At 46.8% G+C, this 14,825-nt stretch overlaps 1 protein-coding gene across 5 annotated transcripts in view; it reads right to left on the bottom strand.

Annotated features, from left to right (window-relative positions):
• The window catches only part of LOC106581345 (protocadherin Fat 3), a 409,058-nt gene that overhangs the window by 206,574 nt on the left and 187,659 nt on the right, over window positions 1-14,825 (bottom strand). For all 5 annotated transcript variants that reach the window (XM_045703949.2, XM_045703954.2, XM_082966726.1 and 2 more), the window contains exon 3: window positions 1,736-2,053. In XM_045703949.2, coding sequence (XP_045559905.2) covers window positions 1,736-2,053 — 318 coding nt within the window. The remainder of the gene's footprint in view (window positions 1-1,735; window positions 2,054-14,825) is intronic.

The following is a 14,825-nucleotide window of genomic DNA, read 5'->3' as shown; positions in this document are numbered from 1 at the left end:
GCTGTGTGTTTCATCCTGTCAGTGTTCTATATTGGGAGCTGCTGCTCTCGTCTACACACATCTGATCAGCCTGATGCTCCAACACACACCCACACACACACACACACACACACACACACACACACACACACACACACACACACACACACACACACACACACACACACACACACACACACACACACACACACACACACAACGGTTCCTGTTAAAAATAGCTATTATTTTGAAGCACGCCTCCCATTCGCTGTTGAAGTGCATAGGCGTGTCACCCACCACTTTGCAATGTGGGCTGAGGGCAGTATGCATTTTGAAACCTGATACTTAATTGTTTGAAACCTGAACGTTTTCACTTCATATTATGAGGCATGTCTTACCTTGCTTCAAAGTAGCCTAGGCAAAATCCTACCATTGAAACATGGAGGCATATTAGCAACCCATAGTCATATTAGCAACCCATTCTAGTTGTTGTATCTTTACATTCCTCCTCTTTCTAAGTTTCTAACAAAGATGTTTATCTCTGTCACATATGGAACTGCTCGCATCAGGTGCTCTGTTTAGAATGGTGTTTCCCCAGGTGCTCTGTTTAGAATGGTGTTTCCCCAGGTGCTCTGTTTAGAATGGTGTTTCACCAGGTGCTCTGTTTAGAATGGTGTTTCCCCAGGTGCTCTGTTTAGAATGGTGTTTCCCCAGGTGCTCTGTTTAGAATGGTGTTTCCCCAGGTGCTCTGTTTAGAATGGTGTTTCCCCAGGTGCTCTGTTTAGAATGGTGTTTCACCAGGTGCTCTGTTTAGAATGGTGTTTTACCAGGTGCTCTGTTTAGAATGGTGTTTCCCCAGGTGCTCTGTTTAGAATGGTGTTTCCCCAGGTGCTCTGTTTAGAATGGTGTTTCCCCAGGTGCTCTGTTTAGAATGGTGTTTCCCCAGGTGCTCTGTTTAGAATGGTGTTTCCCCAGGTGCTCTGTTTAGAATGGTGTTTCCCCAGGTGCTCTGTTAAGAATGGTGTTTTCCCATTAATTGCATTTTGGCAAATGTTTAAAAAATGTATTGTCTGCTTCATTACAGGAGTTGCATGTTCTGTTAAGATGCATTATCATAATGTAAATGTGATGTCTGTCATTCTGAGCACCGTGGGTGGATGCCCTAATGGGTTACGCCCCCAATGTGTATGTTTCTGGTCAATTTAAATCTTCCCGGTCATGTTGTCCGGGACCACACACTGATCAGCTATGTGTGTGAATAAGCAGTTTCCCAGAATTACTCTCAGCAACATAAAAGACAGATGGACAGGACAGACAGACAGGAAAGAGCAGACACATTCATATTCACACAAATAATTCGATAGACACACACTTACAGATTCTCACAGATTAAAACATGTAATTAAAATTGAAGCAGAGACAAAAAACACCTCCACCTCCCCCTGATGCAGATGGGAGAAAACACACCCACTTCAAGGATACACAAGCCCCCTGCCAAAGACATGTCCTGCAGGGCCAGCCAACATCAGCAGAGCCCTATTTAACCAGATGAGACACCCAGACACTCACTAACCTGACACACCTCACACACTACTACACACACTGCATACAAACCCATCACCATTGATGGTGGTATTGATGGTGCAGAACAACTGTAGCTATCTATCTTGTAACTCAGTCTCTGTGCTCTCACACACATACACAACCATCCCCTCCCCCCACACTCTACACACACCATCTCCCCCTCCCCACTCACCGGTCCTGGTATTGATGGTGAAGAAGTTCTGTGGGTTCCCACTAGCTATCCTGTAGCTCAGTCTCTCTGCTCCCCCCGTGGCGTCCGGGTCCTGGGCTTGGATCTGAATAACCGACAGGTCCTTGGGGGAGTTCTCCATGACGACGGGGTGGTAGACAGGGTCAGAGGTCAGGGGGGCGTTGTCGTTGACGTCCTCTACCTGGATGTACACCTCCATGATGGCGAACTGAGGCACCACCCCGTGGTCTGTAGCGTACACCGTCAGCCAATAGGAGTCCTTGGTCTCGCGGTCCAGAGTGTCTGTGGTGTAGATGACACCTAGAGGGGTGGAGAGAGGGATAGATAAAAGTTAGACCTAGGTCATTTAACTTCAGTACTAACATCTAACCAACGTTCACATCGACTTCTACAGGGGCGGACAGAGGGGGGTGGAACAACATTCGGTTGTTTCCATGTTTTTAATAAGTTAATAAATGCATAAAGAAAAAACTATTTTGGTTAAGCTAAACTGACAAATGTTTAACTCACAATCTCATAATATTTTAAATACAAATACATGAAGTCAACGGTCACATAGAAAGAGCCAATAAAACAAGTGTGGTTGACCTCAAAATACTCCTTAGAAAACAGAGAATCATCTGGTCAACCATTTAACGTCTACATCAACATACATGAATGTGTGGTCAATATTTCCATATCTGGACCTCCTAAGAATAAAAGTGAAATGCTGTATACTTCATATACATACACCGTTAAGTGCCCAACACATAGTAAAAGCCCAAACAAAAGCCAAGCCAATGTTCTGGTCAATGTTCACACATCTCCAACAGCTCTGTGTGTATCAAGACCAGACTCAGCATGTTTAACATATGATCCATTTTCTACAGCCCAGGGATAGAGTGGTTCATTTAACCAAACCTGACGTCATTTCTGCACTTGCCCTTAACCACTCTGTTGAGTGTGTGTGTGTGTGTGTAAATAGCGTTCCATGGATGTGTGTTCATTAACTGACAGACTTGACTTGGCTGCTCTCTAAGTGGCAGATTTCTCCCTTCAGTAAACAAACATCCATATTCAAACCCTGGCTGTGACATAAGTGATGCTGACTAGCCCACAGTACATTAGAGCTATGCACCCATTTAGAATGAATGCCACTCCAACCAAGCCCCCACTACTCAACACATCTTTAGCATCGAGCGCTCTGCTCCTCCATTAGATCTCATACATTACAACAGAGAGACTCATGAGATATTTACGATAAGAGTAGTTAGTTAAGCTTTCAGGCATACTTGAGATTGTAAGACACACCCTAACATGATGGCAACTATTAGTGTGTACTGTGTCCAACATGGAGAGTCATGAGGACGTTGTGTGATAAGATGTGGGAAGTGGACAACTGCTTTTACAACCAGAAATACTCTAACGGCACACACACACACACACACACACACACACCACACACACACACCACCCCCCCCCCCCCCCCCCCCCCCCCCCCCCCCCCCCCCCCGATAGAGGTGGTTGAGAGATTGCCAAGCGTGTACAAAGCTGTCATCAAGGAAAAGGCTTGCTACTTTGAAGAATGTCAAATATAAAATATATTTTGATTTGTTGAATACTTTCTTGGTTACTACATGATTCCATATGTGTTATTCATAGTTATGATGTCTTCACTATTATTCTACAATGTAGAAAATAGTTTTAAAAAAAGAAAGAAAAACCCTTGAATGAGAAAATAGTAAAAATAAAGAAAACTCTCAAATGAGTAGGTGTGTCCAAATGTTTGACTGGTACTGTATCTAAATTATAATGAGTTATTATTCGCTCTTGAAGATTTTGGGGTTTATTACAACGTATGTCATTGCCCTTTACGAGCTCTGTTGCACAGCTGCGCCTAAACCATGCTTGAATCTATGGCTGTAACTGCATTTGTAAAAACGATGCCACACAAGCAATTGAGGGGGTACAGAAATAAACATGGAAGCAATGGAAAACCCCCTCTCTTAAAAAAAGTTCAAAACTGCTTTAAAAAGTCTGCATTGACTACTTGTCTCTCACCCTACGGCTCTCGAAACTTGAATGTGCCTCGAGAGGAAAATTTTCTTGCATAAAACACACAACAACAAGCTGAATAGGTCAACTATTCTACTATGAAGTTGTCTGATTAAGTTTTAATATCAACATTATATGGCAAAAAAAGAGTAGCACAGGAAAGTTACATCCTGAGTGATAAAGTATAGGATTAAATTAACACCGCTGTTTGAGTTGAGCGTCACGGTGGTGCGCATTAGAAACGATTTCATTCCCTTCATCTGAACATGGAAGGGCCAGCAACAATCATGCATGTCAGTTCAGTGCACACAGCGTAACCGAGAAAATCTCATATTTGAGAATACATGTATTTGGGAACATATTTGGTGGAACAGACATATCGCCCAGAGATGTACACTGACCTAAAAAAAAACGACCTCTCCAGAATCCACATGAAGGAAATCTGTCGCATTGACGGAGAACTTTAACCCCTGCATACTGACACACACACATACACACACAGAAACGCATTGGGTTGGCCAAGGAGATGATACCGTCGTAAATCACTGTGTTTTATGTTTTATGGGTACATAATCACGATAGGACAAAGGTTGACATCACCCAACCCTAACATATACACGCTGACACACACACTGACACACACACAAAAACACACACGCACACACATACACACACCCTCTGCAACTGTATCCTGCACTTACTGAAGGAACGACCTCAGGTGGTGAGGGTAGGCAACATCACCTCCGTCAAGCTGAAGCTTAACACAGGGGCCCCACAGGGGTGTGTGCTTAGTCCCCTCCTGTACTCCCTGTTCACCCATGACTGTGGGACATGCACGATTCCAACACCATTATCAAGTCCGCTGACGACACGATGAGTCAGCCTACAGGGAGGAGATCAGTGACCTGGCTGTATGGTGCCGGAGCAACAACCTCTCCCTCAACGTCAACAAGACCAAGGAGCTGATCGTGGACTACAGGAAAGGGGGGGTTAGCACTCCCCATCCACATCAACGGGGCGGCAGTGGAGCAGGTAGACAGCTCCAAGTTCCTCTGTGTCCACATCACTAAGGACTTAAAATGGTCCAAACACACAGGCACAGTCGTGAAGAAGACGCGACAGTGCCTCCATCCCCTCATGGGGTTGAACAAGTTTGGCATGGGCCCTCAAATCCTCAAAAGGTTTTACAGCTGTACCATTGAAAGCATATTGACTGGCTGCATCACTGCTTGGTATGACAATAGCACCGCCCTCGATCGCATGGAGTTACAGAGGGTTGCGTGGACAGAACATCACTGGAGACGAGCTCCCTGCCATCAAGGACATCTATATCAGGCGGTGTGGAAGGACGGCCCTGAAAATCGTCAAAGACGCCAACCACCCAAGCCATCGTCTATTTTCTCTGCTGCCACACAGCAAGCGGTACTGGTACATCAAGTCTGACACCAACAGGCTCTTGAACAGCTTCTACCCTCAAGCAATACGACTGACAAATAGCTAACTAAATAGCTACATGGAGTATCTGAGTTAACCTTGTATTGGTATTGACCTTTTATTACATCTATGCACACTCACAGGCCCTACACACTCACACACACTGTCCCTCCAACACTCACACAAACACTAACTCCATCATTTGTTCACTCACACATAATATGCACATACATTTACATTGACTCTACACACCTGCACACACACTCACATACACTCACATACACTCACATATATCCTGTTGCCTAGTCACCTTACCCCTAAACATACAGTCGTGGCCAAAAGTTTTGAGAATGACACAAATATAAATTTTCACAAAGTCTGCTGCCTCAGTTTGTATGATGACAATTTGCATATACTCCAGAATGTTATGAAGAGTGATCAGATGAATTGCAATTAATTGCAAAGTCCCTCTTTGCCATGCAAATGAACTGAACCCCCCCCCAAAAATGTCCACTACATTTCAGCCCTGCCACAAAAGGACCAGCTGACATCATGTCAGTGATTCTCTCGTTAACACAGGTGTGTGTTGTCGAGGACAAGGCTGGAGATCACTCTGTCATGCTGATTGAGTTCGAATTACAGACTGGAAGCTTCAAAAGGAGGGTGGTGCTTGGAATCATTGTTCTTCCTCTGTCAATCATGGTTACCTGCAAGGAAACTCGTGCCGTCATCATTGCTTTGCACAAAAAGGGCTTCACAGGCAAGGATATTGCTGCCAGGAAGATTGCACCTGAATCAACCATTTATCGGATCATCAAGAACTTCAAGGAGAGCGGTTCAATTGTTGTGAAGAAGGCTTCAGGGTGCCCAAGAAAGTCCAGCAAGCGCCAGGACCGTCTCCTAAAGTTGATTCAGCTGCGGGATCGGGGCACCACCTGTACAGAGCTTGCTCAGGAATGGCAGCAGGCAGGTGTGAGTGCATCTGCACGCACAGTAAGGCGAAGACTTTTGGAGGATGGCCTGGTGTCAAGAAGGGCAGCAAAGAAGCCACTTCTCTCCAGGAAAAACATCAGGGACAGACTGATATTCTGCAAAAGGTACAGGGATCGGACTGCTGAGGACTGGGGTAAAGTCATTTTCTCTGATGAATCCCCTTTCCGATTGTTTGGGGCATCCGGAAAAAAGGTTGTCCGGAGAAGACAAGGTGAACGCTACCATCAGTCCTGTGTCATGCCAACAGTAAAGCATCCTGAGACCATTCATGTGTGGGGTTGCTTCTCAGCCAAGGGAGTGGGCTCACTCACAATTTTGCCTAAGAACACAGCCATGAATAAAGATTGGTACCAGTTTGGTGACGAACAATGCCTTTTCCAGCATGATGGAGCACCTTGCCATAAGGCAAAAGTGATAACTAAGTGGCTCGGGGAACAAAACATCGATATTTTGGGTCCATGGCCAGGAAACTCCCCAGACCTTAATCCCATTGAGAATTTGTGGTCAATCCTCAAGAGGCGGGTGGACAAACAAAAACCCACAAATTCTGACAAACTCCAAGCATTGATTATGCAAGAATGGGCTGCCATCAGTCAGGATGTGGCCCAGAAGTTAATTGACAGCATGCCAGGGCGGATTGCAGAGGTCTTGAAAAAGAAGGGTCAACACTGCAAATATTGACTCTTTGCATCAACTTCATGTAATTGTCAATAAAAGCCTTTGACACTTATGAAATGCTTGTAATTATACTTCAGTATTCCATAGTAACATCTGACAAAAAATATCTAAAGACACTGAAGCAGCAAACTTTGTGGAAATTAATATTTCTGTCATTCTCAAAACTTTTGGCCACGACTGTACAGTATCTACCTCCATCTCTCCAGTACCCTTGCACATGTAAATCTGGCATTGGAACAGACTTTTTAAATATTTCCTTTATATAGTATGCTTACTTACTTACTTTATTGTGTATTTCATATTTCCTACTCTTATTTCTGGTGTGTGGTTTTCTGGTAATACATTGTTATTGAGTATTGCATTGTTGTGTTTTGAGTTTGCAGGAAAGGCATTTCACTGAAATGGTGAATGTGACATTAACACTTGAACCACGAGGACTTTTTACTGTTTACTGTAATGAAGATAAATACACCTCTACTCTACTGATGAAGACCCACACACACACACACACACACACACACACACACACACACACACACACACACACACACACACACACACACACACACACACACACACACACACACACACACACACACACCATTTTAAGGGTATCATGACATTTATCATGAAGCAGAGAGAAAAAGAGGGAGCACTTACATATTAACACCACATTTAACTATTTATGCAATGATTAACCAGCTACAGCAGGCCCCACTTACAACCCTCACACACACACAGCCATTCTGTTCGTCCCATGGGACCACTGAATGCTCAAGGTTAGTTGTAATTCATTCTGTGTTTAGTTGGTCCCACTGCTTTCTCTCTCTCTCCATCCTGCTCTCTTTCCATAGTTCTCTCTCTTTCTCACTCTTTTTCTCTCACTCTCTTTCTCACTCTGTCTCAATTCAATTCAATTCAAAGGGCTTTATTGGCATGGGAAAAGTATGTTTACATGGCCAAAGCAAGTGAAATAGATAATAAACAAAAGTGAAATAAACATTTTTTTAACATTACTCACAAAGGTTCCAAAAGAATAAAGACATTTGTCTATATGCAGTGTTGTAATGATGTGCAAATGATGTGCAACTAGTTAAAGTACAGAAGGGAAAATAAATAAACATAAATATGGGTTGTATTTACAATGGCGTTTGTTCTTCACTGGTTGACCTTTTCTTGTGGCAGCAGGTCACAAATCTTGCTGCTGTGATGGCACACTGTGGTATTTCACCGAATAGATATGGGTGTTTATCAACATTGGATTTGTTTTCTAATTCTTTGTGGGTCTGTGTAATCTGAGGGAAATATGTGCCTCTATGGTCATACATTTGGCAAGAGGTTAGGAAGTGCAGCTCAGTTTCCACCTCATTTTGTGGGCAGTGTGCACATAGCCTGTCTTCTCTTGAGAGCCAGGTCTGCCTACAGTGACCTTTCTCAATAGCAAGGCTATGCTCACTAAGTCTGTACATAGTCAAAGCGTTCCTTAAGTTTGGGTCAGTTATGGTCAGGTATTCTGCTACTGTGTACTCTCTGTTTAGGGCCAAATAGCATTCTAGTTTGCTCCGTTTTTTTGCAAATTCTTTCCAATGTGTCAAGCAATTATCTTTTTGTTTTCTAATGATTTGGTTGGGTCTAACTGTGTTGCTGTCTTGGGGCTGTGTGGGGTCTGTTTATGTTTGTGAACTCTCACTGTTGTCTCTGTCACTCTGTCTCTCTCACTCTGTCTCTCTCACTCTGTCTCTCTCACTCTGTCTCTCTCACTCTGTCTCTCTCACTCTGTCTCTCTCTGCAGTACAATTAGTGGTGAGGATGATGGAGGAGCGCTGCTTTTAATAGCCAAAGTCACCGCTTACACGCCTGCTTTTCAATTACAGCCTGGAATTAACCACAAATGTCACAGGATTCGATACATAAAACAGAGAGGGACAGATAGAGGGAGAGATAGAGAGAGGGAGAGGGGGAGGAGACAGAGAGTTGAGAGAGTGCACAGTGAGACAGCGAAGGGAGAGAGAGAGCAGCAATACCTGGACCTTGTCCCTACGTCAGACTTTTGCCTGCGCGAGTACTATTGTCACGCCCTGACCAGGTGAACTCTTCTATTTTGGTCAGGGTGTGGCATTTCTATAGTTTATTTTCTATGTTTTTGGTATAGCCTTGCTTTGGGGCGTATTTCTATGTTGGGTTCTGTCGATTCCCAATCAGAGACAGCTGTCACTAGTTGCCTCTGATTGGGGAATCATATTTAAGTTCCTTTTCCCCCCACGATGTTTGTGGGTTGTTGTCTCTTTTTGTTGGAGCAGTAGCGATACGTTTATTCTCTGTTTTGACCGTGTTATTTCAGTCTGTAATAAATAACATGAGTTCGCTCCCAGCTGCGCCTTGGTCCACTTCTTCCTTCCTGCACGACGATCGTTACAGAACAACCCACCAAACCAGGACCAAGCAGCGGGAGGAAAAGGAGCGCGAGAGATGGGCTCGCGAGGGAAAGGAGGTCTGGACCTGGGAGGAGATCATGTCGGGGAAAGGACCCTGGCGGAAGGATTCCCAGGTCGAGGAGGTGATGCCAGCCGGTGGAAGGAGTCGCAGGCGGCGGTCGAGGAGGCCCGGAAGACACCCCCAAGAAAAAATTTGGGGGGGGCTAATGGGGTGGTCCGGAAGGGCAGAGGAAGAGCCCAGACCACTGCTCTCGTGGGGGATAACGGCGAAGGAGGAGGCAGAGATGTGGCAGGTCCTGGAGGACCTGCGTAGTGACAGCGTGGAGGAAGAGCCTTGGGTGGCAGAGGTGCGCACGGTATCGCCAGTGCGCCTGCACAGCCCAGTGCGCTCTGTGCCAGCGCCCCACATTTGCCGGGCTAGGGGGAGTGTTCAGCGAGGACGTGTTGTGCCGGCTCAGCGCTCCTGGCCTCCGGTGCCCCTTCTCGGTCCGATGTATCCTGCGCCGAGGACGCGCACTGTGTCTCCGGTACGGCTACACAGCCCAGTGCGTTCTGTGCCAGCGCTCCACACTTGCCAGGCTAAGGTGGGTGTTGAGCCAGAACGGGTGATGTCAGCTGTGCACTCCAGACCTCCAGTGCGCCTCCTCGGTCCAGGATATCCGGCGCCGCTTATGCGCACTGTGTCGCCGATGTGCGGTCACAGTCCAGTCCGGCCCGTCCCTGCTCCCCGCACCAGGTTAGTGGTGCGTGTCCACAGTCCTGTCCGGCCCATCCCTGCTCCCAGCACCAAGCCAGTGGTGTGTGCCCCCAGTCCAGTCCGGCCCGTCCCTGCTCCCCGCACCAAGCCAGTGGTGTGTGCCCACAGTCCAGTCCGGCCCGTCCCTGCTCCCCGCACCAGGTTAGTGGTGCGTGTCCCCAGTCCTGTCCGGCCCATCCCTGCTCCCCGCACCAGGTTAGTGGTGCGCGTCCCCAGTCCAGTCCGGCCCGTCCCTGCTCCCCGCACCAGGTTAGTGGTGCGTGTCCACAGTCCTGTCCGGCCCATCCCTGCTCCCAGCACCAAGCCAGTGGTGTGTGCCCCCAGTCCAGTCCGGCCCGTCCCTGCTCCCCGCACCAAGCCAGTGGTGTGTGCCCACAGTCCAGTCCGGCCCGTCCCTGCTCCCCGCACCAGGTTAGTGGTGCGTGTCCCCAGTCCTGTCCGGCCCATCCCTGCTCCCCGCACCAGGTTAGTGGTGCGCGTCCCCAGTCCAGTCCGGCCCGTCCCTGCTCCCCGCACCAAGCCAGTGGTGTGTGCCCCCAGTCCAGTCCGGCCCGTCCCTGCTCCCCGCACCAGGTTAGTGGTGCGTGTCCCCAGTCCTGTCCGGCCCGTCCCTGCTCCCCGCACCAGGTTAGTGGTGCGTGTCCACAGTCCTGTCCGGCCCATCCCTGCTCCCCGCACCAAGCCAGTGGTGCGTGTCCCCAGTCCTGTCCGGCCCATCCCTGCTCCCCGCACCAGGTTAGTGGTGCGCGTCCCCAGTCCAGTCCGGCCCGTCCCTGCTCCCCGCACCAAGCCAGTGGTGTGTGTCCCCAGTCCAGTCCGGCCCGTCCCTGCTCCCCGCACCAGGTTAGTGGTGCGTGTCCCCAGTCCTGTCCGGCCCGTCCCTGCTCCCCGCACCAGGTTAGTGGTGCGCGTCCCCAGTCCAGTCCGGCCCGTCCCTGCTCCCCGCACCAGGTTGGTGGTGCGTGTCCCCAGGCCAGTCCGGCCCGTCCCTGCTCCCCGCACCAGGTTGGTGGTGCGTGTCCCCGGTCCTGTCCGGCCCGTCCCTGTTCCCCGCACCAGGCCCACGGCGCGTGTCCACAGTCCGGCACGGCCTGTGTCCGGTCCACCGGTGACCAGTCCTGTTCCAGTCGGCGGCTCCGCTCCGGAGCCTGAGCATGCCGCTCCACCGTGGTCCAGTCCGGGCCAGAGGGGTAGGGCTAGGGTGGAGGCAGGGGGAGAAACACGCCCGGGGCCAGAGCCTCCACCGAGGGTGAGGCGCCCACCCGGGTCCCCCCCCCTAATAGACTTTAGGTTGGTGCGCCGGGAGTACGCACCGTTGGAGGGGGGGTACTGTCACGCCCTGACCAGGTGAACTCTTCTATTTTGGTCAGGGTGTGGCATTTCTATAGTTTATTTTCTATGTTTTTGGTATAGCCTTGCTTTGGGGCGTATTTCTATGTTGGGTTCTGTCGATTCCCAATCAGAGACAGCTGTCACTAGTTGCCTCTGATTGGGGAATCATATTTAAGTTCCTTTTCCCCCCACGATGTTTGTGGGTTGTTGTCTCTTTTTGTTGGAGCAGTAGCGATACGTTTATTCTCTGTTTTGACCGTGTTATTTCAGTCTGTAATAAATAACATGAGTTCGCTCCCAGCTGCGCCTTGGTCCACTTCTTCCTTCCTGCACGACGATCGTTACAACTATAATGTATAACCCACATCATTACAATAATCCCTGTGATTTTAAGTTAACAAAGTCTTAATTGGCTGCTACATAATGCTCCATATAGCTCCCTGCTCCTGCCTCAGATCTCACTGTAGGCACAAATGTATATACACATGTATGTATGTCTCTGTCTACAGTATATGTGCAGTCGACTCCTATAGACATTGTGCATACTCAATTTCTGTGCATTGCGTTTCCAAGTTAAAGCCATTGCATATATCACTGTAATCTACCTATGTAATGTATGTTGTTGTTGTTATATTCATCATATTCACGTAGGACACTTAATACAAGCCTATAGGGCAGAAAGAAATTCAGAGACAGACGTGGCGGTGAGCAACATTGAAGTTAAATGATTCAACAATGTTCCAACATGGCTACAATTTAAAAGCAGCTGTGGGTTCTATGGCAACAGTGGTTCAGGTGTTACATGCACATATCCCTAAATGAGATGTTTTTCTATTTTATTCACCACCACCACCACCACAGGACTGAAAGCTATTGAGTACAGGCTAAGGGATAACATTGAGAAGGAGTGCTGGTGAGTGTTATAGGGGTCATGATGTTAGCTAGGGTCATAGTATTCAGTTCTGAGGAGGCTATTAGCGACAGCGAGCCCGAGAGTAACACTTTATCAGTTTATTATTAAGCCGTGCTCTTAAAGGGGTTATTACAGAGTCGGGCCCAGCTGCAATCCTTTAGCTATGAACAGGCAGAGTGGATTAGCATTAGCTGCACCTGAGACCTGATACCCTGCAGGTACACACCCAGCAGGAGTTCCCCTTTAAACCCTCTGCTCATTAGCCAGGCTAGCACGGTACCTAGCGATAAGCTTGCAGGGCACTAAACTAGAGATGTATTCGAAAACCCATACTAACAATTTTATTTTACCTTTATTTAACTAGGTAAGTCAGTTAAGAACAAATTCTTATTTTACAATGACGGCCTACCCTGGCCAAACCCTATCCTAACCCGGATGACGCTGGGCCAATGTGCGCTGCCCTATGGGACTCCCGATCACGGCCAGTTGTTATATAGCCCGGGATCGAACCAGGGTCTGTAGTGACGCTTCTAGCACTGAGATGAAGTGCCTTAGACCAATGCGCCACTCTGGAGTCCATAAAACATATACACTAAACTCAGCAAAAAAAGAAACATCCTCTCACTGTCAACTGCGGTTATTTTCAGCAAACTTAACATGTGTAAATATTTGTATGAACATAACAAGATTCAACAACTGAGACATAAACTGAATAAGTTCCACAGACATGTGACTAACATAAATGGAATAATGTGTCCCTGAACAAAGGGGGGGGGGGTCAAAAGTAACAGTCAGTATCTGGTGTGGCCACCAGCTGCATTAAGTACTGCAGTGCATCTCCTCCTCATGGACTGCAGCAGATTTACCAGGACTTGCTATGAGATGTTACCCCACTCTTCTACCAAGGCACCTGCAAGGTGTGATGTTCGGATGTACCGATCCTGTGCAGGTGTTGTTACACGTGGTCTACCACTGCGAGGACGATCAGCTGTCTATCCTGTCTCCCTGTAGAGCTGTCTTAGGCGTCTCACAGTATGGACATTGCAATTTATTGCCCTGGCCACATCTGCAGTCCTCATGCCTCCTTGTAGCATGCCTAAGGCGCATTCACGCAGATGAGCAGGGACCCTGGGCATCTTTCTTTTGGTGTTTTTCAGAGTCAGTAGAAAGGCCTCTTTAGTGTCCTAAGTTTTCATAACTGTGACCTTAATTGCCTACCATCTGTAAGCTGTTAGTGTCTTAACAACCGTTCCACAGGTGCATGTTCATTAATTGTTTATGGTTCATTGAACAAGCATGGGAAACAGTGTTTAAACCCTTTACAATGAAGATCTGTGAAGTTATTCGAATTTTTACGAATTGTCTTTGAAAGATAGGGTCCTGAAAAAGGGACGTTTCTTTTTTGCTGAGTTTACATACTTCATGAGTATATACTACATACTATATACTATTAGTTCATTTTAGTATACTGTAAACGACCGGTATCCTTTCAGTTGAGAGTACTAGCGCTTCGCCTATCTATCGAAAGTTGATGCTGTTGCTATGCAATTTCTTGCTAGCTTGTTATCATGACAAATTACTAGCTAGGGGAGTCATGTGGGACCGCCGTAAAAGACAAAGAGCTCCTAATACCCGCATGTAAATACTGAAAATCAACAGCATACACTTTCACCTTTGTCTTAATATGTTGACTTTGTGTACAGTTTAATATAAAGATAATTTACATTTTGAAACATCTTGCTAAAGTGGCGTTATTAGAATGTCGACACGCTAAAAACATCTTCAATCCTAACACACGGTATTCACAGAAGTCCACAATTACTAGCAAACAAACAGCAAGTCCTCCCAAATCCCCCCACCAGTTTTGTAATGTTAAAGCATCAGTCTGATGAATTTGGCAGGCTTATCTGCATTGAGGCTCTTATAAATGGGATTAAGGTAATGGTATTCAACATATATGCTCCCAACAAGGAGGACCCAGATTGTTTTCATGAGGTCAACATTATACTGGGAAATATGGAGGGGCAGATAGACTTTAACCAAGTGATGGACAATATGATTTATAGAAGTACATTTACAGGTAAGTCCACGCCAAAGGATAGACTTGCAATACATATGCAAGAAGAACATATGGGCCTTACAGACATATGGAGATTAGTCCATCATGATAGAGAATGTACCGTTTTTCTCCAAATGTCATTAAACACAATTCAGAATAGATGTATTTCTTGATATGGTTAATAATGTGATTGGTTGCCAGATTGGGCCCATTGCCCTCACAGATCATGCTATAGTAGAGTCAACGCCATGCGATTACAATATGAGATATATAGCCATTCACTAGCAGATGACCTTAGATCCTTTTTTGAGATCAACATAGGCTCCACTGAAAAGGTTTCTACAGTATGGGAAACCTCTAAAGCATATATTAGAGGGGAAATAATAGCACATGCATCGAAAAAGAAGAGAGAAGAGGCTGAAGCAGTAAAAAGATTA

This window comes from Salmo salar, chromosome 20 (genome assembly GCF_965601325.2).
Source record: "Salmo salar chromosome 20, fSalSal1, whole genome shotgun sequence".
NCBI lineage: Eukaryota > Metazoa > Chordata > Actinopteri > Salmoniformes > Salmonidae > Salmo > Salmo salar.
This window is presented reverse-complemented; position numbering and strand designations above follow the sequence as displayed.